Raw genomic sequence first — 19,534 nt, forward strand, 5'->3', positions numbered from 1 at the left:
GGAGCCCAGTACAATGAAAGCCACATATAGAGCACTTGTAGGAGAGTGATGCAACTACATGTTGTGACGTGAGGGAACAAACAATCAGACAACACTTACCTTTTCTCACCCTTGTACCACTCAAAGGTTGGAGAAGGCACAGCAGCAGCTTCGCACCGCAGCAGTGCTGTGCGCCCCAAGCCAACTCCGTGGCTCTTCATTTCATGGATGTCCGGTGGAACTAGAGAGAGAGATTACAGGAAATCTTTGAAAAAAAAAAGGAGACATTTATTTTCTATTGTCTGTATAAGAATAGCATCAAGTACATATGGGTGCTTTATATTTCATGACGTCTAACATTCTGGTTTCTGAACATTTTGTATAGGACAAACTGAATGGTCAGGGTCAACAGATGCTGAATTGAGAAGAACGGCCTCCTTCCTTAGAGTAAAGGGAAATAAAAGGAATTGCACAGCATGGTGATAAATGGCTTAATGGAAGTTCAAAGTCTGGCTGGTGGAGGCAGGTTCTTTGAATGCCAAATGAGATTCCTTTCATGTACTGAAATGTGGCGTAAATCTCTTTGCCAATGTCATGAAGGCAGCTCTGCATATGGGCAGTTTCCAAAGCAACGCCATCCTTCAGTACTTTATGCATTCACACAGCTTTCAAACAACAATGCCTTTAAAGCATTTAAGGCATTGACGTTATATGAATTTAAAAAAAACAAAACAGTTTTGTTTAAGGTATAACACAGTTAGTGAAAACACAAAAACAAAACAATTGTAGAATAGTAATAAAGGTTTCATTTTAGAGTTTCTTTATTATTATTATTATTATTATTATTATTATTATTATTATACATGACTATTGTGCTAAGATGACTAGCTTAAATAAAAAAATGGAAATGGTCATGCAAATATTTCCATACATTGAGTGTGCTTTTACATTACTTTGTGCTACAATCACAAGCCAGACTATTACAGATTGAGTGAACTAGAACTAAAGTTTGCACCTGGTACAAAAGATCCAAAATTGCATTACGATCTGGGCTGACTTTGAGCCCTTCTGCCCAAGCAGATGCAGAGACATTAAAACAATTAAAATAAGTAGATGAATAAATACAGTTCCTTTGTGCCATCCATCCAATTTTCTGCCTGGGAGTATGTGCCACAGAACAAAGTTTACACTCTTGGGGTCACTCCTTCGTTCATCAGTGAAATACCCAGTTGTGTTTGATATGAGAGAGAGACTATATAAAACCCTGACAATGAGCCTTTCAGAATGACCTGATTGTCAGAGATGCGGTCTGTGCGGAGTGGAACAGGCTTGGCTAAATGCCTGCAAACCTCTCCTTTCAATTGGATCTGGAGATGTTCCTGATGGATGACCTCTGCTTGGGCTGCAGCAGCTTCCCAACACAGCAACAAAATGCCAACTCCCATCAAATTACACCAACTGCAGACAACAGCAAATCCATCTAATAGGCAGTCATGGTTTGGGTGTGTGCACATGTAATATTTGTTAGAGACAGACTCGGTTTTAATTAAAAGAATGCAATGTGGAGGCAGAGTGTGAGCAATATTTCAGCAAGCCTGAGAGTCAGCACAGATAAATGAGGTAAGATCCAACAGATCTGTGCAAAAAAAGGTGTGAGGAGGAATTTGTACTTATTGTGTATATTCATGTGAGAGAAGCATAACGAAGTGACAGCATGCTTTGGGATGATGGATGCCCTTTGACCAGCTTTCCTTTGCATCCTAATGGTTCTTTTTCCACCTTTTTTATATTTGTGCCAAATTATACGGCTATTTCTTTTTACTTCTTTGGCTCAGCTGTATAATGCCAAGGCTTCAAGAGTGCCTTAAGCAATAGGTAAGGCTTAAGGTTTTTGTGTTCATTTATCACCGTGTAAAATGTTGGACACCATGCAAGGGAGGTTGAGGAAGGAGTTAGGGCATAGATGTCTGTGTCTATGCTTGAATATTAAGTGATACTACTAACAGTTTTCCGTTTCAGAAATCTGACAAGTTTGTTCAAACTTTCAGAATTTCAATGTATTTTCAGAAAAATAAGCATTACTGGCAATAAAAAGCAGGAAAAGTTAAAGACTCCACTAGCAGTTTTAAAGAACAGTCTCTGCCTTACACATAATCTTTTTAAATCTTTTTTCAAAATCTCTTTCTCTTTCTCACTGTTTATTCAATGTCACATGCTGTTTTTATTTTAATTATGTAAAGCACTTTGAAATGCCTTGCTGCTGAAATGTGCTATACAAATGAAATTTGATTGATTGATTGATAATCCAATTAACGTGATAAGCATTTAGATAAAGGAGGTCTGAATGATATTTAAAGCAAAGGAATAAAACAGGGAGCTAACAAAAAAAAAATTGCCACCAGATTCAACAGCCCCAGAAATACACGGCAATAACAACAGTGACAAAATCAATGCAGCGTGCTGACCGACAGCGGCTTAGCGAGTCCTCGTAATCCTCCATTGGTGTCATTGTGCGGCATCATTGATTATCTGAAGGCTCTCAAAGTGTCAGGGTGACCTAGCTGTCATCCTGTACAGTTACCAGGACAGTGAACACTGCGGCTCAGCCAGGTGAGTCGATACTCGAAACCTCACACCTAAAATGCTTTAACAAATACATATTAGTAATTCTTAGTAAGAATAAGTAGAGAAAATCCCAATTGTTTTCTAGAACATGCTCGATTTATGCACTCACTCATTTCACTTTTATTTACAACCAATTATTTGTTAAGACTAACAGTGATTTCTGTTTTCTCTATAGAAAAAAAAAACAATGATTTTCTATTTATGGTTAATTTGGTTTACTCTTCTCCATGAGAAGTTGTTAAAATCCTGACAAGCAAATTAGGCTGAGCCAACAAAAGGGATTAGGAAATAGAAAGTCCTATACAGACCGTTAGGCACTCCAGGTGTTTATCCACTACACAATACAATGAGGAGGTGTCTGATGAGTTTCCAAATCCTTCTGCAGCCTGACAATATCCCCACACAGAACCATCAGACTCAACAATGCTTTTAACAATCTAAACGAAATGTACAAGGTGAACCCATGACAATTTCTGACATTCCTTGGCATAAAGTCATCCCTTTGAATTAGAAAAGCAAAATGTATTCCATCCAATTTAAGTTAAATTGGATAAAATAGAAATTTTGCTCAAATTGTTTTTTTGTTTTTTTTAAGGTCTACCTAAAACAAATAAAATAAAATAAAATCTGCCCAGTTCTAAAGTTCATACACTGGCTCCCGTTAGCTCAGAGAACAGACTTTGCAATACTGATATTAACTTATAAATCACTGAATGGGTTAGTACCAATATACATTAAAGGCATGCTGTCCTTTTCAAAACTTACTTTAATAAAACAATATAACCCTTATTGCTCCTTGGTACCAAATGGCCCTTATTAATTATTGTTAAGATTTAAGAAATAGCAACAAATGTTATTAATGTAATATTAATTTAATACACAAGACATTATGGTTGCAATTTTATGCAAAACATACTTAGATTAAAGCTTAAAAAGCTCTGTTTTTTTAAATAAAACCCTCATTTAATTAATCACAATTGAAACCACTACTTGAAACTATTTCTGTATAGCTCCAACCTCATACTACCCACAATACAAATAAACATAATGATGATGTCTGGTTGCATGTGAGTACTTTTGAAAGCATTTTGACATTATGCTTTGTGTCTTAAATGTTTGTCTGGTCTGATAATAATGTATTATCTTGCTTATAAAATACAACAAAAAGACAAGTTATTTCTTACAGTAGTGTAAGCGAAAAAAAAAATATCCAAGGTTCTTGTATTGTATTGCCTATCTCAAGGTCTAGTTGAAAATATCTACAGCAAATGAGCAGAGTTCAAAAAATCATTTAACTATTACAGCACTGAAAGTAGAAAAAAACTCCATACACCTTTGCAGGTGGTCCAGAAGGCCGTTGCTTTTATGCATATCAATAATATCACATCCTTTCAATTTGGAACCTGGCACTGGATTCTGTTATGACGGATCACAGCCATAAAATCTAGTCAAATCCAATAATTCCAATTTTAACTTGCTGGCATGTCTTATATCATCATATATCGCGCAAAACACCAGGAGGTTTGGAGGAGAATGCAAAGTAGTGCACTAAAAATCATAAAAATTCAATAATCCAGGTAATTTAGTACCTACAGAATGCTGGGGTAGCGCTGTAAATCATACCTGCAGTCGTAGTGACTCTACCAGATGGGGGTGAAGGGTTGGGTCCAGGAATAGCACGGGCATAGCAGAAAAATGAGCACATGCGAAGCCCTCAGGGGTGACAAATGGCCAGTTGTGGGCTGATCACAAACTGACTTCAGCTGCACCTGTTTTATACAAAGCTTGTCAACACGACAAAGATTATGCCCCACATGTCTCTACAAGATTTATGATCAAGATTTACTCACTAGCATGCAATTGTTTACCAAGAAAACTCAGAAAATGGATGCTTTTTAATTAATATCCAACATCTTGAGTCAGATTTTTTAAAAAAAGAAAAGAGAGAGAGAGAAAAAAAAGGTTTTTCCAGCAATTAAGAAATGGACTCATCAGTGCATGACTTGTCAGCACACACACAGAGACAGTGTTCCCTACTACCATCTGTAGGCTTCATTGTCCAGCTTTTTTGTCAGTCTGCTGCCAGGATTTATTAATTCATTAAGTTTTCAATTCAAAACAACAAGCAAACAATGTGTTCCTGCTTTTCATACAATGCATGGCTTAAAAATAACCAGCTTAATGTGCCATTCTGTTTGGGCCAACAGAAGGGGTTTAATCCATTGTCTGTATTTAACACTAAATAGTCCAATGTGCAAAACTTCCTGACAAATTACCTTTCTCTTTAAATGTCCTATCCTGGCAGCTAAACTGTGGTGGGACTGGAGGGACTGCAGTGTGAGTGACAAGAAAAAGCAGGTCAAATGCACCAAGTAGACTGGCAGACTCAACAACCTATATTCTTCACAAATGTGCCACCACACAACACCAAGCAATCCACCCCCACAACACAACTGTCAAGCAAGGGATAACTATCAGGCCACATCCACTACTGAGTCTCGACAATCATTCAAAAGATCCCACCGGACAGGTCATCTCACCCACCTATACCCAAAACCTGAGTCGCTATCCCTGCAGGTGGGATCCTGCACTGGGTCAGACCACCTCTATAACTACCACTCACACCATAGAAGCTAGTTTTGATAAATGCACATAGTGTAGCCAGTAGACAAGAGATTTGCTTTTTTAAAGCTTGGGCATTGAAATACAAAGAGGAATAAAACTCGGACTTATGCGTAAACTTGTGCTTTTAAAGATATTTGAATTTTGCCAACTACTTCAAGCTTTAAAATCAGTCAATAAAACCAAAGATGAAGCATAAAAAGGAAGTTGGTGAGTGCCAATAAATTCTGATGTGATACTAGCTAGAACATTTATTCTGCTGGAGATCAAGGTTTCACTCATTTATCCATGCCCCTCATGTAGCATGGAATCCAAATAGCAATCAAGACGAGAGCTTTGGAGAGATGTAGAGAGATGGATTTACATCCAAACAGCTTGAGGGCACTGGCTTTAACTCTACTTAGGATTGGATCAGAAACCAATTCTAGGAAGCTTTCTCTTTTGAATTGTAAGCCTGAGTATTCGACAAATGCTCAACAGAGACTTTGTGTCTTACTTTAAAACACTCTCAACACCTGATTTCATTGAGCCATGGAAGGAACATCTCTCCTCCCTTTGATCCAATCTTACAAGCCAACACTGGACACACACACATGCGCACCCCCCCCCCCCCCCCCACACACACACACACGCGACAGTCAGGGCATGCATTTTGTCACATGCAAATGAAGAGCTATGCAGCTATTAGTCCATAATGACTGACAGTGAAATACTGTCCAAACACACCCACACTCCGCTAATAGTTGTTTACTTTGTCATCATTACTTGACATTGTAATATTGGATGGTCGTGCTAGGCAAACAGGTTTGGCTGCTTATTTATGTGAGTCGGTCATGACTTCCCAGAACAACTCTTTCTGCGGAGTCAGAAGTGCATGCTGGGGGAGCATCCACACCAGCAACGTCTGCGTCACAAACATGATAAAAGAACTAGAATGAAAGGCAAGATGGGAACAAACAACAGACAAAATAATGTTCAGAATGACTAATTTTTAGTGTACACTGCTGGCTTGTTTTTTGCAAACCCTCCACAGAGGTATAGCTTGAAAGGCTTACAACACATCTAATATGCATCCTCATTATTATTTAAAATGCTTATCCTTTTGTTGGGAAATTACTGTAAGCAAGAAAAAAGGCTGTTCTTTAAAAAAAAAAACAAAAAAAAAAACAATGTTGGTGAAAGTGCGAGCAGAATTTGTAGCTGCAGGGTGCTTGGGGGAGGCAGGAGGCGTAAAAATGTCTGGCAAACTTTGAACCAAGTAGGGTACAGCTTGCAAGGCAAGTGAAACTGTGCCATGAAGTAAAAAAGGTTTAAGTCTATCTGTGCAAAGTTAAACCCCTAACCTTAATTAAAAAACGAAGGGAAAGAGTTGCGTAGACACTTTTGGTGTGCATAAAAACAGCATAGATAAAAGAACGTAAAACAAAGAGTGACAGTGTGTCGGAGGAACCCAATTAAAACTTTAGAGGGTGGATGCATACACAATGTGTATGTGCAAAACACGAGCACAGTCTTTTCTAAAACACTAACTCATGCTTATAAAGAGACAATGTGTGGTGGAAATCAGTGCACTGCTTCCAGTCTTCAGAGCATCAGCATACCTACATGTTCTTTAAGTGATTTAAGCCTGATATGGTGAAGCAGATCATCGTGCAAAGAAAAAGGATTTAATATCAAACAAAACAGACGTTGGATCAATTTATTCCTTTTAAATTGTGGTTATAGCATGTTTCAGGCCTAATTCATGTTGTATCAATGTAAAAGAAATAATCACTCTCAATAAGTCTTATACCATAAAGCTGTTAACCTATACTACAAGTATTTGTTGGATTTAAAAAAAAAATGTTTTATCGTGGATCACTCAAGAAACAAATTGATATGAAAAAAAGATCTTTGAGGTCAAAAAATGAAACATAGAGTTTATGCACAAAAATATGAATCCCAATAGAAATATCACATGTTGACCATGTGCGTTTTGAACTCATCCATGTTTCCTTTTAGCTGTCTGTATTTCTCAGTTTCTTTTTTTTTTTTTTTCTGTGAGTCAGCACACAACCCTCAGCTGCTCAGTAGTATCTGGGGAGGATAACTTCAAAAGCCTCGTCACAGATCATATGTGGATTTTGGACAATATGTGCCGTGTTACATTTAACAGCCAATGAGAGAACAGAACCTATTCTTTTTTTTTTTTTTAATCTCTGCTGCATTCCTTAAAATAGACAAACAAATATAATTCTAGATAAAATGCTGCTCCTGCTTGAGCTGTGTCCTTCTTAAAGGTTTCACACACGTAATCATTCTAAGAAAAAAAATCATTTCCTGAAGTTTTCCGGATGTGGAGAAACATCTGAAACATGCAGCCCTTCAGAACTAACATCGCACATCACTGTTTTAAAGAGTCATTCAGGACGCTATCAGTGTGGAATGAGTAGTTAATATTACTGCTGAAAAGAGTCCAGCAAGGGCACCCTAAAGATACTTGAAGGATAGATCTACATGTTTCTGAAAGGTCAGCCTTGATGTGTTCACGGTCACCATCCTGTAAATAGCTAAGCTGCTCAACCACTAAGAAGCACATCAGCAAACACTGTCGACACAGAACTTTTCAAAAAGTCAAATATTAAACAGATAACATCAGGGTGCCCCGGATGTTAGAAGATAAAACTGATGTCTTTAAGAGTCACGGGAAAATCTGGTGATAATGCTTTACTTGCATTCTGTTCAGCATTTTAAAAAACAATCTCACATCTCTTAAAAAACAAAACCTTTCTAAAGTATTGATTTCCACAGCAAAGATGTCTAAAGTAAATAAAAATACAATTATCTTTTAACGCTGCTCCCTATGACTTGCCTTTTCCTTGAGATATATAAACAGCACAAAGGCCTTTTTCTCAGTCTTCAAAATGGCAAAAACAAGTGAACAAGAAGTCACCAGATGTGTTTTAATCCTCAAACATCACCTTAAAAAGCTTATCTTTTGACATTGCCCATATCAGAGCAATGATAGAAATTGTTTAAAAAAAAAAAAACTGTTGAAAAACAAAGACAGTTGTCACCACTTGTTTGATGCTAGAGTTGCACTAGTATCAAAGAAGTGCACTAGGAGTGCAATAAAGAGTGGCATCTTGGGGTCATTAACTCCCCAGAAACACTTTATTTTTTTTGTACATTATTTTGTACACATCTTTACAATAGGTGCCAAGAAACAACTCCTCAATACATGATGAGTAATTGGAGATTACTGCAATCTTTTGTTTCAAGATGATTATTGGCTCATTTTTAAGCTTCCACAGGCTGTTTCGGTGAGCTGTGTAAGAAGCTTTGATTCTGTCGTGAAAACTGGTGGGAATTTTAGCCCGTTGTTTGTAAGTTAGCTGTCTCTTTTGTTATTACTTCAGTAGGCTAATTTACTCTAAACTCACTGAGCTGATTGAATTTTCTACTTTTCCATTTGATCAATTTGTGTTTCAGAAACTGTGAACGAAATAAAACCAATTCCCTTTTCTTTCACACTTTTAAGCATCTCTGTCAAATTAAGCAGAAAAAACGATGCTTTTTCTTTACTTCTGCTTCATTATGCCTCTTAATTTGTGGTTCAAACAACACTGTAAATGTAAAGGATTAATTAAGGGGACATAATGTCTTTCTATTCATGTGTAACAATATGGCTCTAAATATAACTTGTGCTCTCATACAATTTCATGAGATTTATTAACGAAATATATGAATAAACAGCTTCATAAATATACAGAGAATAATTCATATGTGCTGCTCGTATGCAAATTTAGGGCTTCATATATTATTAGTTATCAAACTACAGCCTGTTTTGTGCGTCTGGATACAGTTGTGAGGAGTGCCCGAGCTATTGTGTCATTTTGCTCTTCTGGTAACTGATCTGTGACAGCTTTGTGAATACTACATGAGAGTACAAATATGATCAGAGCAGGTGGTGTGTATGCAAATACAATCCACAACAAAAAGGGCATAAAATGAAGCAAAAGACAGACTACTGTCTCAGTTGCTTTTACTTGTGCGACGAAAAAAAAACAAATTCACCTTGCAACATAATCTTGTAGAACAGCAGACTTATCTGTGTGTGAGGAAGAACCTTGTAAACTGCTTAGCAAGGTCAGACACCTCTGATGTCTCATCTTGAAAGAGAAACAGATTGCTGTTAATGTTTTATCTACACAGTTAGTGATGAACGCCTTGATTCTGGAACTAGGTGGCTTCATTAATTAATGAAATGCTGGCGTTTGATCGCAGGCGGAGGTGTTCCACCGTGGTTTCCTTCTCACTCATCCCTGCAACTTAGCTGCTGAGATGTGATATTTATGCTTTTGAATCTTACTGTGTCGGGAGAATTTCAGCCAATAACAGTACCCACCTGCAGTGAAGATGAATATGTAAATTTGAAAAGTAGGTCGGAGATCGAATTTCATCGGGTAAATTCGCAGTTGAAATATCCTTTTGCCAAGCAGGGGCCCTCAGCCAATCTGATTCCAGGACGACCTTCTGTATGACTGCCATCTTTCAGCTTTAGCTGATAAAAGTATTCAGTCGGCATTCATTTATCACTGTGCGAATAAAGGCAAGAAGCCCACTCAGGCAAGTAATTTAATCAAAGTGGTCTTTTGAGCTTTAGAGAAATCCAACCTGAGGTTGCAAGTGCTGCAACACATACACAGTGACAGGGTCTCTAAACCACCATATCATAGAAAGGCAAACTGCAGGCTGCTCTTATTAAAACTGGAAATACGCTAAAGCTCAGTTTTGTTTTCCTTACTCAGGTTCGCTCAGTTTAATTAGTGTCCTTAATCTGCAATTAGCTCCGAGGTCAACTGTACTCTTAGCTTAGAAAAAAACAAAACAAAACACATTGTTTTTGAAGGAACATATACATATTTAATTAATCTGTTAACCCATGAAATGTCAATGCCACTGAATTGTATGCAGTTTAAATAGCGTGATTAAGAATAAGTAGTGCAGGTCTGACAAATTGATCTTTATGACTTAATTTCATTAAACTGCTATTAGAAAGAAAACAACAGATCAATGCTAACAGGGTGAGGGGGGGCAGTGCACACCATAAAGGTTACTTACATTATCTAGGTATATATATATGAAATAAAGAGAAATTATCCACATCAGTTGTATCTGGATGTTATTCGCTTTGAAATCCTTTCAATGGAACAATTTACATTGTTGACTGACTAAAAAGATCAGACATGTGTAAAATCCTCTAGAGACCATTTGAGCAAATCAAGAGTCTTATTTAATAAGCCAAGAAGGGTAATTCTACTTTTATTTTTAGAATATCAACATGTTGGTTTTTGCCTTGTAGGAATGTGTTCTTGTTTGAAGTCAAATAAAAGCTAATGTCCTTATAATAATTAAAAAGACTTGGCTATGTCTAGCTCTTATCAAAGACATAACTACGCTCGGGTTTTTCCATGAACGCAGCTTTATGTGCTCTGACTGAATCAGGCATTCCAGCGGACAAATGGAATTTATTCACTCTGCTTTCATAAAGTTGGAAAATGACATATGCGTCACTGAAGGTACCTAATTAAAAACAAAATGTATATTGAAAAAATGTGTTTTTATATTTTCGAAACAGACTGAAAGCACCAGCTTACAAATACCTTTCTTTCCCATTTAAAACCACTAAATACCAATGCTCCTCTTCTTTAATGTCAGCTAAATGTTTTGTTTATTTGAGTTTAATGGATTCACAGCACTTTGAATGCTAAACAGCTGCAATAAAACTCAGCACCTTTCATGTAAGAGGCGGCTGTGAAGCAGAAAAAAACAAACAAAAAAAAAAACACGAGAATATACTGACTATATATGAATCAGCGGTGGTCATAACTCTAACAGCATATAAAGAATTGTGAAACATTTGCAGCATAATAAATATATGGAGTAATTTATATATGCATACAGTAGCATCACCTAGGCAAATGATATCTGAGATGTTTTACATTAAACAGCATGTTCATATAATGAAAGAGTAGCAAAAGAGAGTTTGCATGTAAAAACAAAAAATGCATACCCTCCAAAAAAAGTATTTCAATAGCCTGGAAAACTTAGAAAACAACAAGTGGCTTATTGCTTAACCTATATCTACTAAGAAATCTCTCCTTTCTGATCTTGAGAGCAACATATATTTCATTCCAGCAGTTTCTGGTAAGTTAGCCCTCCTTCCCTGCTCCAAAAGGAGGTTAACTAGGATTGAGAAAAATACTATAACGTTCTGACAACCTGTCACCTCCAGGCTAGCACAGATCTACTATAAGCTCAAAGTGGGAATGTGCACATGGGTTCCTTGTTCAGAGAGGTAAAAAATAAGTTAGCAATCTTTTTATTTCTTTAGCACCTTCCACAGACATATAGATCACAAAGTGCTTCGCAAGGGTATACTTTGAAAAGGATGAGAAAATAGGAGTAATCTTAGAAAGCTGAATTAATCAGAATAAAAATAAAACACTGTTTAGTTAGATTTTATTTAGTGTTCATTTGGAATATCTTGATTAGCCAATGTCCAGTCGGGATGAGCATAATGAGCAGGTGAATTATTTGCATGGATTCCAGATCAGGTTGCAAGTTTAGTAAAATTACTTCAGTTTTTGTTCAGTTGATCTATGACCGATTTTTCCGTATTGCGGAGTCAGTGGGAAAGTTAAGGGAAGGCACAGCTGAGGCTAAAGAAACTTAATCACAAATTGACGAAAAAAGCCTCTTGGACAAAGAGCTTCTTGAAAAACTGTTTGTGATAAAGTAGCTTTGGATTTTACATCAGGACAGAGTACCAGTGCTTGCTTGAGGTCCTGAAAATGTTGGCTAACACAAGAAGAGGAATTGGAGGAGTGTTGTGGAACTCAGGCCTTAAAGATGAAGCAATCAAGAAAAAAAAAGCAACCTATAAAAGTAAGAACTATTAAGCTGTCTGTTGAGTTTTACTTATTGCATCATTAGTGGTTTGTGGTTCTGCTGGCCTAATAACTGCATGTCTGCTGCAAGCTTGTACTAAAGTAAGTTCATCAGAGACTTTTATTCCTCTGAATAATTGTTTTCTGGACTCTTACTGGAGTGATAATTGTCAAATACATACATTATTGACTTCTATGTTTTCTGTTTCAATGGTTTTCATTTATAGTCACTGTAGGTAGAAGATGCAGGTGGAGCAGAGGGTTGACACCAAAAATGATCATTACCGGGTTCTGGATTTATTTAATTTTAACTCTGAGTGTTCAAACACACATCACAATGTACTGAGCATCTTTCTAAGCAGTTTGTTGGAATGCTAGGCAAATGTAGGAATGTTTCCTATAATAATATGCGGTTCAAGACAGTTGTTGCTGCAAATGATGCAATTTTTATGCGCTAGTGTTATGGCATTGTGCTGTGCTCAGGTCTGTCGTTACTGTCTGAGGTAAAGATGAGTAATGGCAGAAGAGGTCACATTACAAACAACACAGCAAGCTCCTTATTTCTTTGGGACTTGAATTAAAGCAAAACTAGTCAAACTTGTGATAAATTATCAGATAACATGAAACTATGCAAGATTCAAATTTATAATATACCATTTAAATTTATGTTATTGCTGTTCTCCTTTGCGCGTCAAACCAATAACAAGGAGAGCTCTGCAGCTTTATGAGGGCAGGAAGCAAAAACTGCCTCAACACTTGACCAGCAGCAACAAACTTCAGCTTCAAGGGTCTTTCCGAAGCTTGCGATGTGCACACTTTGTCTCACAGCCAAGGAAATTATGCCTAATCTATTCACTTAGATTTGAGACTAACACGACAAAACCCTGCAGTCTTACTTTAAAATGCGGCGTCTGGCTGCGACATGCCCTATCAACTACTGAGAATATCTCCTTTCTTCTGTAACACAAAGACGCTACCGGTTGTCAAAGCACTTTTCATCCTTGAACCCATGTCTCAATAGAGCTATAAATAACTGGTCTCAGAAACTGCACTCATGTCCAGCTCATTAGAGCCAAACATTAGACTGAAACAATGGTGCCAGGGTTTGGTTTTATAAGGAGGTCGAAATAAGAACTATCTTAACACAGTGGGGTGAAAATATAGTACAGGGGGCTGCAAGACACAAAGCTGTAAAAAAATAATTAGGTAGTCAAAAATGTATAAAATAAAATAACCCTATTTCCTGAAGGTTAAATGAGAAAACGTGCATGATTAGCTTTTCGGAATCAGCAAAAAAGGCTCTTTTCTTTCACTCCTGCCCCTCCCCCACCATCGATGTAACACGCTGGCTGATAAGTTATGCCAAAAAGAGAGATCCAACCCAGGATTTTTATGCAAAAACCTCCCTGAACAACAGCGCGGTGAAGGAGCACTTATAAAGAAAGAAGGATCGACCATAATTGTCAAGTCCCTGTTCTTGCTCATTCCTAGTGGTGCTGAATTCCATGTGACCACGACAGCTAAAGCCCGGTATCATTCATTAATGCCTGGGCTCCTCATTACTGTCTCCTTACACTTTTGAAAGACTCATTACCTGCATAATGGAATAGCGCTTAGAACAGTCAGACCTTTCTTTTGCGCAAATTAATCACCTGCATGCACAGACAAAGAGGAAATTCTCACATTAAATATTAAGAAACTTCGCTGTCTGGGTTTCTACTTTCTCAAACTTCCACAAGATGTACTTTTTTGAAGAGCAGTGGCAGGGATGCGACACCGGTGTCACTTCAGGCTGCCCCTGTCCCTTTCCTTGTGTCGGTGAAAGAAGCGTGCTAAAAAAAAAAGGGGAAGAAGAAAGAGATGTACTTACAGTTGACTGTGACTTTTACTGTTTTGGTGTCAGGAGAGGCAATGTCATTTAAAGCACTGCATTCGTAGTCTCCAGCCTGGTCCCTTGTGATGCCGGTGATGTTAAGATATTCGCTGCTGTCATACTTCCTGGCTGAAAAGAGAAAAATGGAAGCAAAGTACTTACAACGTGTCCACACAGAATACAAGCACATCACACAAACCACAATCTATTGCACATGGAATGCTGTCTTCCGTGCTAGATGTGAGGAAAGCTCTCATTTGTGGAAAATTGCTTTCAAATTTAAGCCTGAACAGAAGATGCATAACAATTAAGACATCGCATTGAACCCCCCGTTCCCCTCTTTGCATTCTCAAATAGCCCATCAGCAGTGAATTGATCTATTTTTATTGATATGGTGGCAGGAAATAATGTTGTGTTCCCAGCCATGCACTTATAATTTGTTCTTATCAAAGCACACAGCTACCTCCTGACACACAGACAGATTTGATGACTCAATGCAAATGCCAGTGCTTTATAGTTGGAGGAGCAAAAGGCTGTAGCCTCGAAGCAACAGAACTGGCGTGCAGGCTGCATACTTAACTTGATAAGAGAAAATCTGCACAAACGTGCACGCTCAAAGCTCTAATTAACAGAAAATTAAAACATACTAACACTGTCACAGCTGATAGACTTAAGCTCCCACTGCATATCAAGGAAAGTAATGAGAAAACAGTGCGATACAGAACAGTGTGCGCCATAACTCAGTTAGAATCAGGAGATATAAATACACAGAGGAAGATAATTTAAATGGCGTACACTTGTACAGCTCCTTTTAACCTTGGCTCCTACCAAGCACGATATAATTTGTTTTCCACACACACACACAAATTGGTGGCGGGGATGCTGCGCATATTTGCTTGTTCAAAGACAGAGACAACAAAAGCTGGAAAGCAACAATGGCTCCGACACAGTTTTATCCAGAACAAAAGGATGTAAATGAAGTTTACTTCTAGCAGCACTGAGACTATGCCACTTATTGTATTATTTAACGTTAAGCGAATAGGTTCATTCACTGTCGGATTTAAAGATAATTGCCTGCTATTTCTAAGGTCTGTTAATAAAGACAGTGATTTCTTTAGTAATCCACAGCTTCACCTTCCTGATGTGACAACCTTGCTTCAAGTGCAAAGAGCAAACTGACCATCTGTGACGTTTACGCTGCTGATTATGCACATCCATCACCTAAGGTTTAGCACAATTTCATTGTTTTCCGACATGTTTACAGAGTAATAAATCACCTGAAAAATTATTCATTTAGTGAGATAACGAGATTCACTCATAAGTGTTCAAAATGTTACTCTTTCCAAATGCACACCAGTCATAATAGGATAATTGCAAATGAAAAAATACTGCTTTAAAAATCTGAATAAACTTATATGCAACAAATGTGTGTTTTATCTGCATTATTGTTGTCTAGCCTTTGAATTAGAACATGAAGTTTGAATATTGCTAAAAACTGAGCTTGAGGGTTTTTCAAATCATTAAAATGTCAGTGATACTCAATATATAAATGGGTGGAAATCTGTGCAGATATACTCCTTGGCCAAAGTACACTAATATTTTTTTAAGAGATATAGTTTTACATGGGGCATGGTGCTAAAATCTGTGATTGTAATTTACATGTAAAATAACATTGTGATGTTATATCTCTGATATCTTGAGTACATGAAATGCCTAATATTTACTATGAACATACCTGCTTTTTCACTTTCCACATGAATCTGTCCATCAAAGATAATCATGAACAAACATTCTATTACTATAGCTATAAATATAATAAGGAATAGCAATATATAATGTTACGTTTGCACTAGAAACACCAGTAGTTGTATATATGTTTCATGTCATTTCTGTTTTTTGAACTTAACATTCAGAAAGACAAAGACACATAATACTGACATGACCTAAAAGAAAATCAAATCATCCCTGTGTATAAGTTGGGTTGCGATAATAATGACACCTTGATGGGTTTTTATGTACTAAAACATCACAAATATTTTTGTTTTTTGAGGTGGTGACATCTTAGTAAAATGACAAAGACACAATGTAGAGAAAATGTCCAAAGAACTCTCTATAAACACACTTTATCTCTTAAAAATAGACCTGTAAATAGAAAACAGAGACATAACACAAGTTTCTTAATTTTCACTTTTGTTGGCTGTCTTCTCTACATAGCCAGGCTTTGGCACCCTTGAAGAAGCATTTTCAGTGGGTGAAGACTATCTGTACCTAATCCCACTGATGTGGGAGGAGAAGTGCAGTCCAGTGAGTCAATAGAGTAACCAAATGGTGCAGAGCAAGTGTGATCTCAGAAGAAACAGGAATTTATGTAAACATGGTTTAAGCTCCTTCTATTTGTGACTGCACAGGTTATGTGTTATGAAATTGCTTCTTCTAAAAAGAATTTGCAGCAGATTTTGACTCAGGAAGGCTTTTTTTAATCAGGGAATATAAATAGAACTCTGAATTTAAGAGATACACAGAGCTTAAACTAAATTAGCTACAGCTTTTACAAGCTACCAGACATGAGGTGCAGCTAGAGTAATCTTGACTTTAAATTATACTACGACAGCAGGAGGGAGATCACATAGTCAGTTCTACTAACCAAGTACGTCTCTATTTAAATGTGAGTTGAAGTAAAAGAAACCCCTTACGTCTTTGTTAAATACATCAGACTTGTCTCATAGACTGGAAAAGAAAAAAAAAAACATATCTGAAAAAGCCAAAAGAAGATTTTCAACTATGTTAAAACCACACCAATGTTAGATATCAGATATTGATATGAACCACAGTAGCCAAATATTGGTTACCGAATTTGGCAGCCAAATATTTTTGTCAAGTTATATTGACAATCTGAATTAATTGTCAATATAGACTATGATTTTATTGCAAAAAATAGTCTAGTTAATTTCTTAAATGGCTGCAGTGAAGCAGTTGGTAGCTGTATTGCCCCACAGCAAAAAGGTCTTCGGTTCGAATCCTTGCCTGTTGTCTTTCTGAATTGAGTTGTATTTCCCCTTCATGAATAAGTGGGTTTTCTTCACATTTGCTGGCTTCCTCCCACAGTTCAAAAAGTTGCATGTTATGTCAACTTGTCTCTCTAATTGCATTTGGAATGAGTGTGTGAGTTTGTCCTGTGTGTCTCTATGTTGGCCTGTGATGGACTCAGGAACTGTCCTGAGTCCATCCCCTCCTCTCGTGCAATAGACCTTGCACAGATTAGAAAGCATAGACTGTGGACAGATGGATGGATGTTTCTATACTGCATTTGTATTGCAGAAACAGCTGTCTGTGGCTTAAAAATGTTCATTGTTTAGGTTGTAACGTGAGGAAATAAAGCAGATTTTGCGGAACATCAAGTCCTGCGTCTCTATTTATGTTTGTTGATTTTGTTGTACTCCCAGCTTAAATAGTGCAAGCCTATTGGCATATAAGAACTGCTATTCAGTGTTCACTAGCCTGATGTTGGGTTATTCAAATTTATAAATTTTTTATCCATTTTCGAGGATCTGCTGACCATCTGGTGATTAAAGATTAATCCTCTATGTGATCCGCCAAGAAGTCAAATAATTACTAGCCAAATTACTCAGAAAATAAATCATGGCATCAGTTTCAGTGTGAAACATTATCCATGCCGAGGTGAGAGAATCTTCATGAGAGCAGACATTTGATCTATAATTTAAAATTAAGTAATGTTATAATTGGATCATTGCGTGATGGAATAATAAAAGTAAAAAAAAGGAGTCAGGCAATACACCTATATCTACAAAGTTCATGTGAGGACAAAATATGTGCAAAGATCAATAATAAATTGATACTGATTACAATTGTAAACAGTTGAAAGAGAATCATTTTGGGGGTTGCATAAACAAACAACATCTTTGGAGTATTAGCACAAGTATGAGTGTACTGAAAATAATTTGATCCTGAAAACCCTACTAACAACTCATATGGTGGAGTATAATGGTTTCCTACAGCAACTGGTGCATATGAGGAATATTCTCATGCCTAAAATCATCATAATATCAGATATATACATTTAAATAAATGCTTTGCTTTAATAGAATGCTATTTAACATGAGTGACTTCTCTTTGCCTTTTAGAGAGGACAGAATGCCAAAGTATAACACATAGCAGGGGACATTTTTTTAGTTTTACAGTTCCTGTGTACCAGTACCCTGTAATTTAAAGCAAGATAAAAGCTGTTCAACGTATATTTATTTGCAGAGTAAGTGGGGGAAAAAATTCTCCCTTTAACACACACACACATGCTGAATAACTTCACAAAATAATTGCACTAAATGGCTGACCTGAACACTGCCCTTGATGCACAGTTCCAGTGTATTTCACTGCAGTGGGAAATTATGATACCCAGGATGTAGAAATCCATTGTGTGCACTTGTATCTTTTATTAGGGCAATAAAATCAAAAGCGCTGACCCATGAGGGCAACTATTCTTGTTGCTCCCAATACCGTTTGCCAAATGGCTGAATCAAATGCTTTGGTTTTCATTGGCAGCCACAAGAACTGATTTCCACTCTGCAGAAAACACAATGAATTGTTTGTGAGCCAGTAGGGGGGAAACAGTCTCTTATGGCAGGCACATTTACAGCAATTAATTCCTGAAGAATGATAAACACCATAAAACCTATGGAGTATGAGTTTATTTTAATGAACAAGGCAGATTTGACCAAAGCATCGACTCAGGCCTTTTAAATCACTCTGGAAGTGAGAAAGTTCATGTTTATGTGTCTGATTATTGGTCAACAAAAAGCAGCTGGGCTGAGTTTCGGCTAAATTACCAACTCCTGATTATCAACAGGTGTCGGCAAATTTATGCTGATCATGGTGGACTGCGTCGGCCATTACCAAAATGAGGTGATTACATCAGTGGGTGTAAAATCAACTCAGTTCTGGAAGCAGATATAACAACCTCCATTGTCGCATCATTTGATTTCCCACGGCATCAGTTAAAGTTCAAGCTTTTTGTTTCTGCTTCTTTTTTTGACTCAACTTGAGCTAAAACGGGAATCTGTAGTGTCTTCTGATCTTTGACAAAATTATAAATTGATTACCACAAAGGCGTCTTAAATGAACACAGAAAATCTAATGTTTTGCTTACGTATAACTAATTGACTTTAGGCCACTCGTAGTTCACACATTAAAAAAAAAGAAGAGAAAAAGAAAAAACAACTAATGTTTTATCGTTTTCCTGTCTGACAAAAACCTCCAGTGGTTTTTGTTTTTCGTAGCATAATAGCATAATAATACTCTACCAGTGAGGTGTGTGATGGGCTTTTGATCGTGAAATGCATTTTATTATTGAGATATCTGCTTACATATTTAATTTGAAAGGAAATCAAACACAGAAAACAGATTATTCTGAAAAAAACAACAACAACAACAAAACAAACATTGAATTTCCTTTTTTAAAATATGGCTCATTAAACTGCAGCCATTTCCA

At 37.0% G+C, this 19,534-nt stretch overlaps 1 protein-coding gene across 2 annotated transcripts in view; it reads right to left on the reverse strand.

Moving 5' to 3' along the window:
* Positions 1-19,534, reverse strand: part of negr1 (neuronal growth regulator 1) — a 174,465-nt gene that overhangs the window by 54,723 nt on the left and 100,208 nt on the right. For both annotated transcript variants that reach the window (XM_008408103.3, XM_008408104.3), the window contains exons 4-5: positions 14,029-14,160; positions 100-220 (exon numbers count right to left, since the gene is read on the reverse strand). In XM_008408103.3, coding sequence (XP_008406325.1) covers positions 100-220; positions 14,029-14,160 — 253 coding nt within the window. The remainder of the gene's footprint in view (positions 1-99; positions 221-14,028; positions 14,161-19,534) is intronic.

This window comes from Poecilia reticulata, chromosome 4, assembly GCF_904066995.2.
Source record: "Poecilia reticulata chromosome 4, P_reticulata-male-v2, whole genome shotgun sequence".
NCBI classification, from domain to species: domain Eukaryota; kingdom Metazoa; phylum Chordata; class Actinopteri; order Cyprinodontiformes; family Poeciliidae; genus Poecilia; species Poecilia reticulata.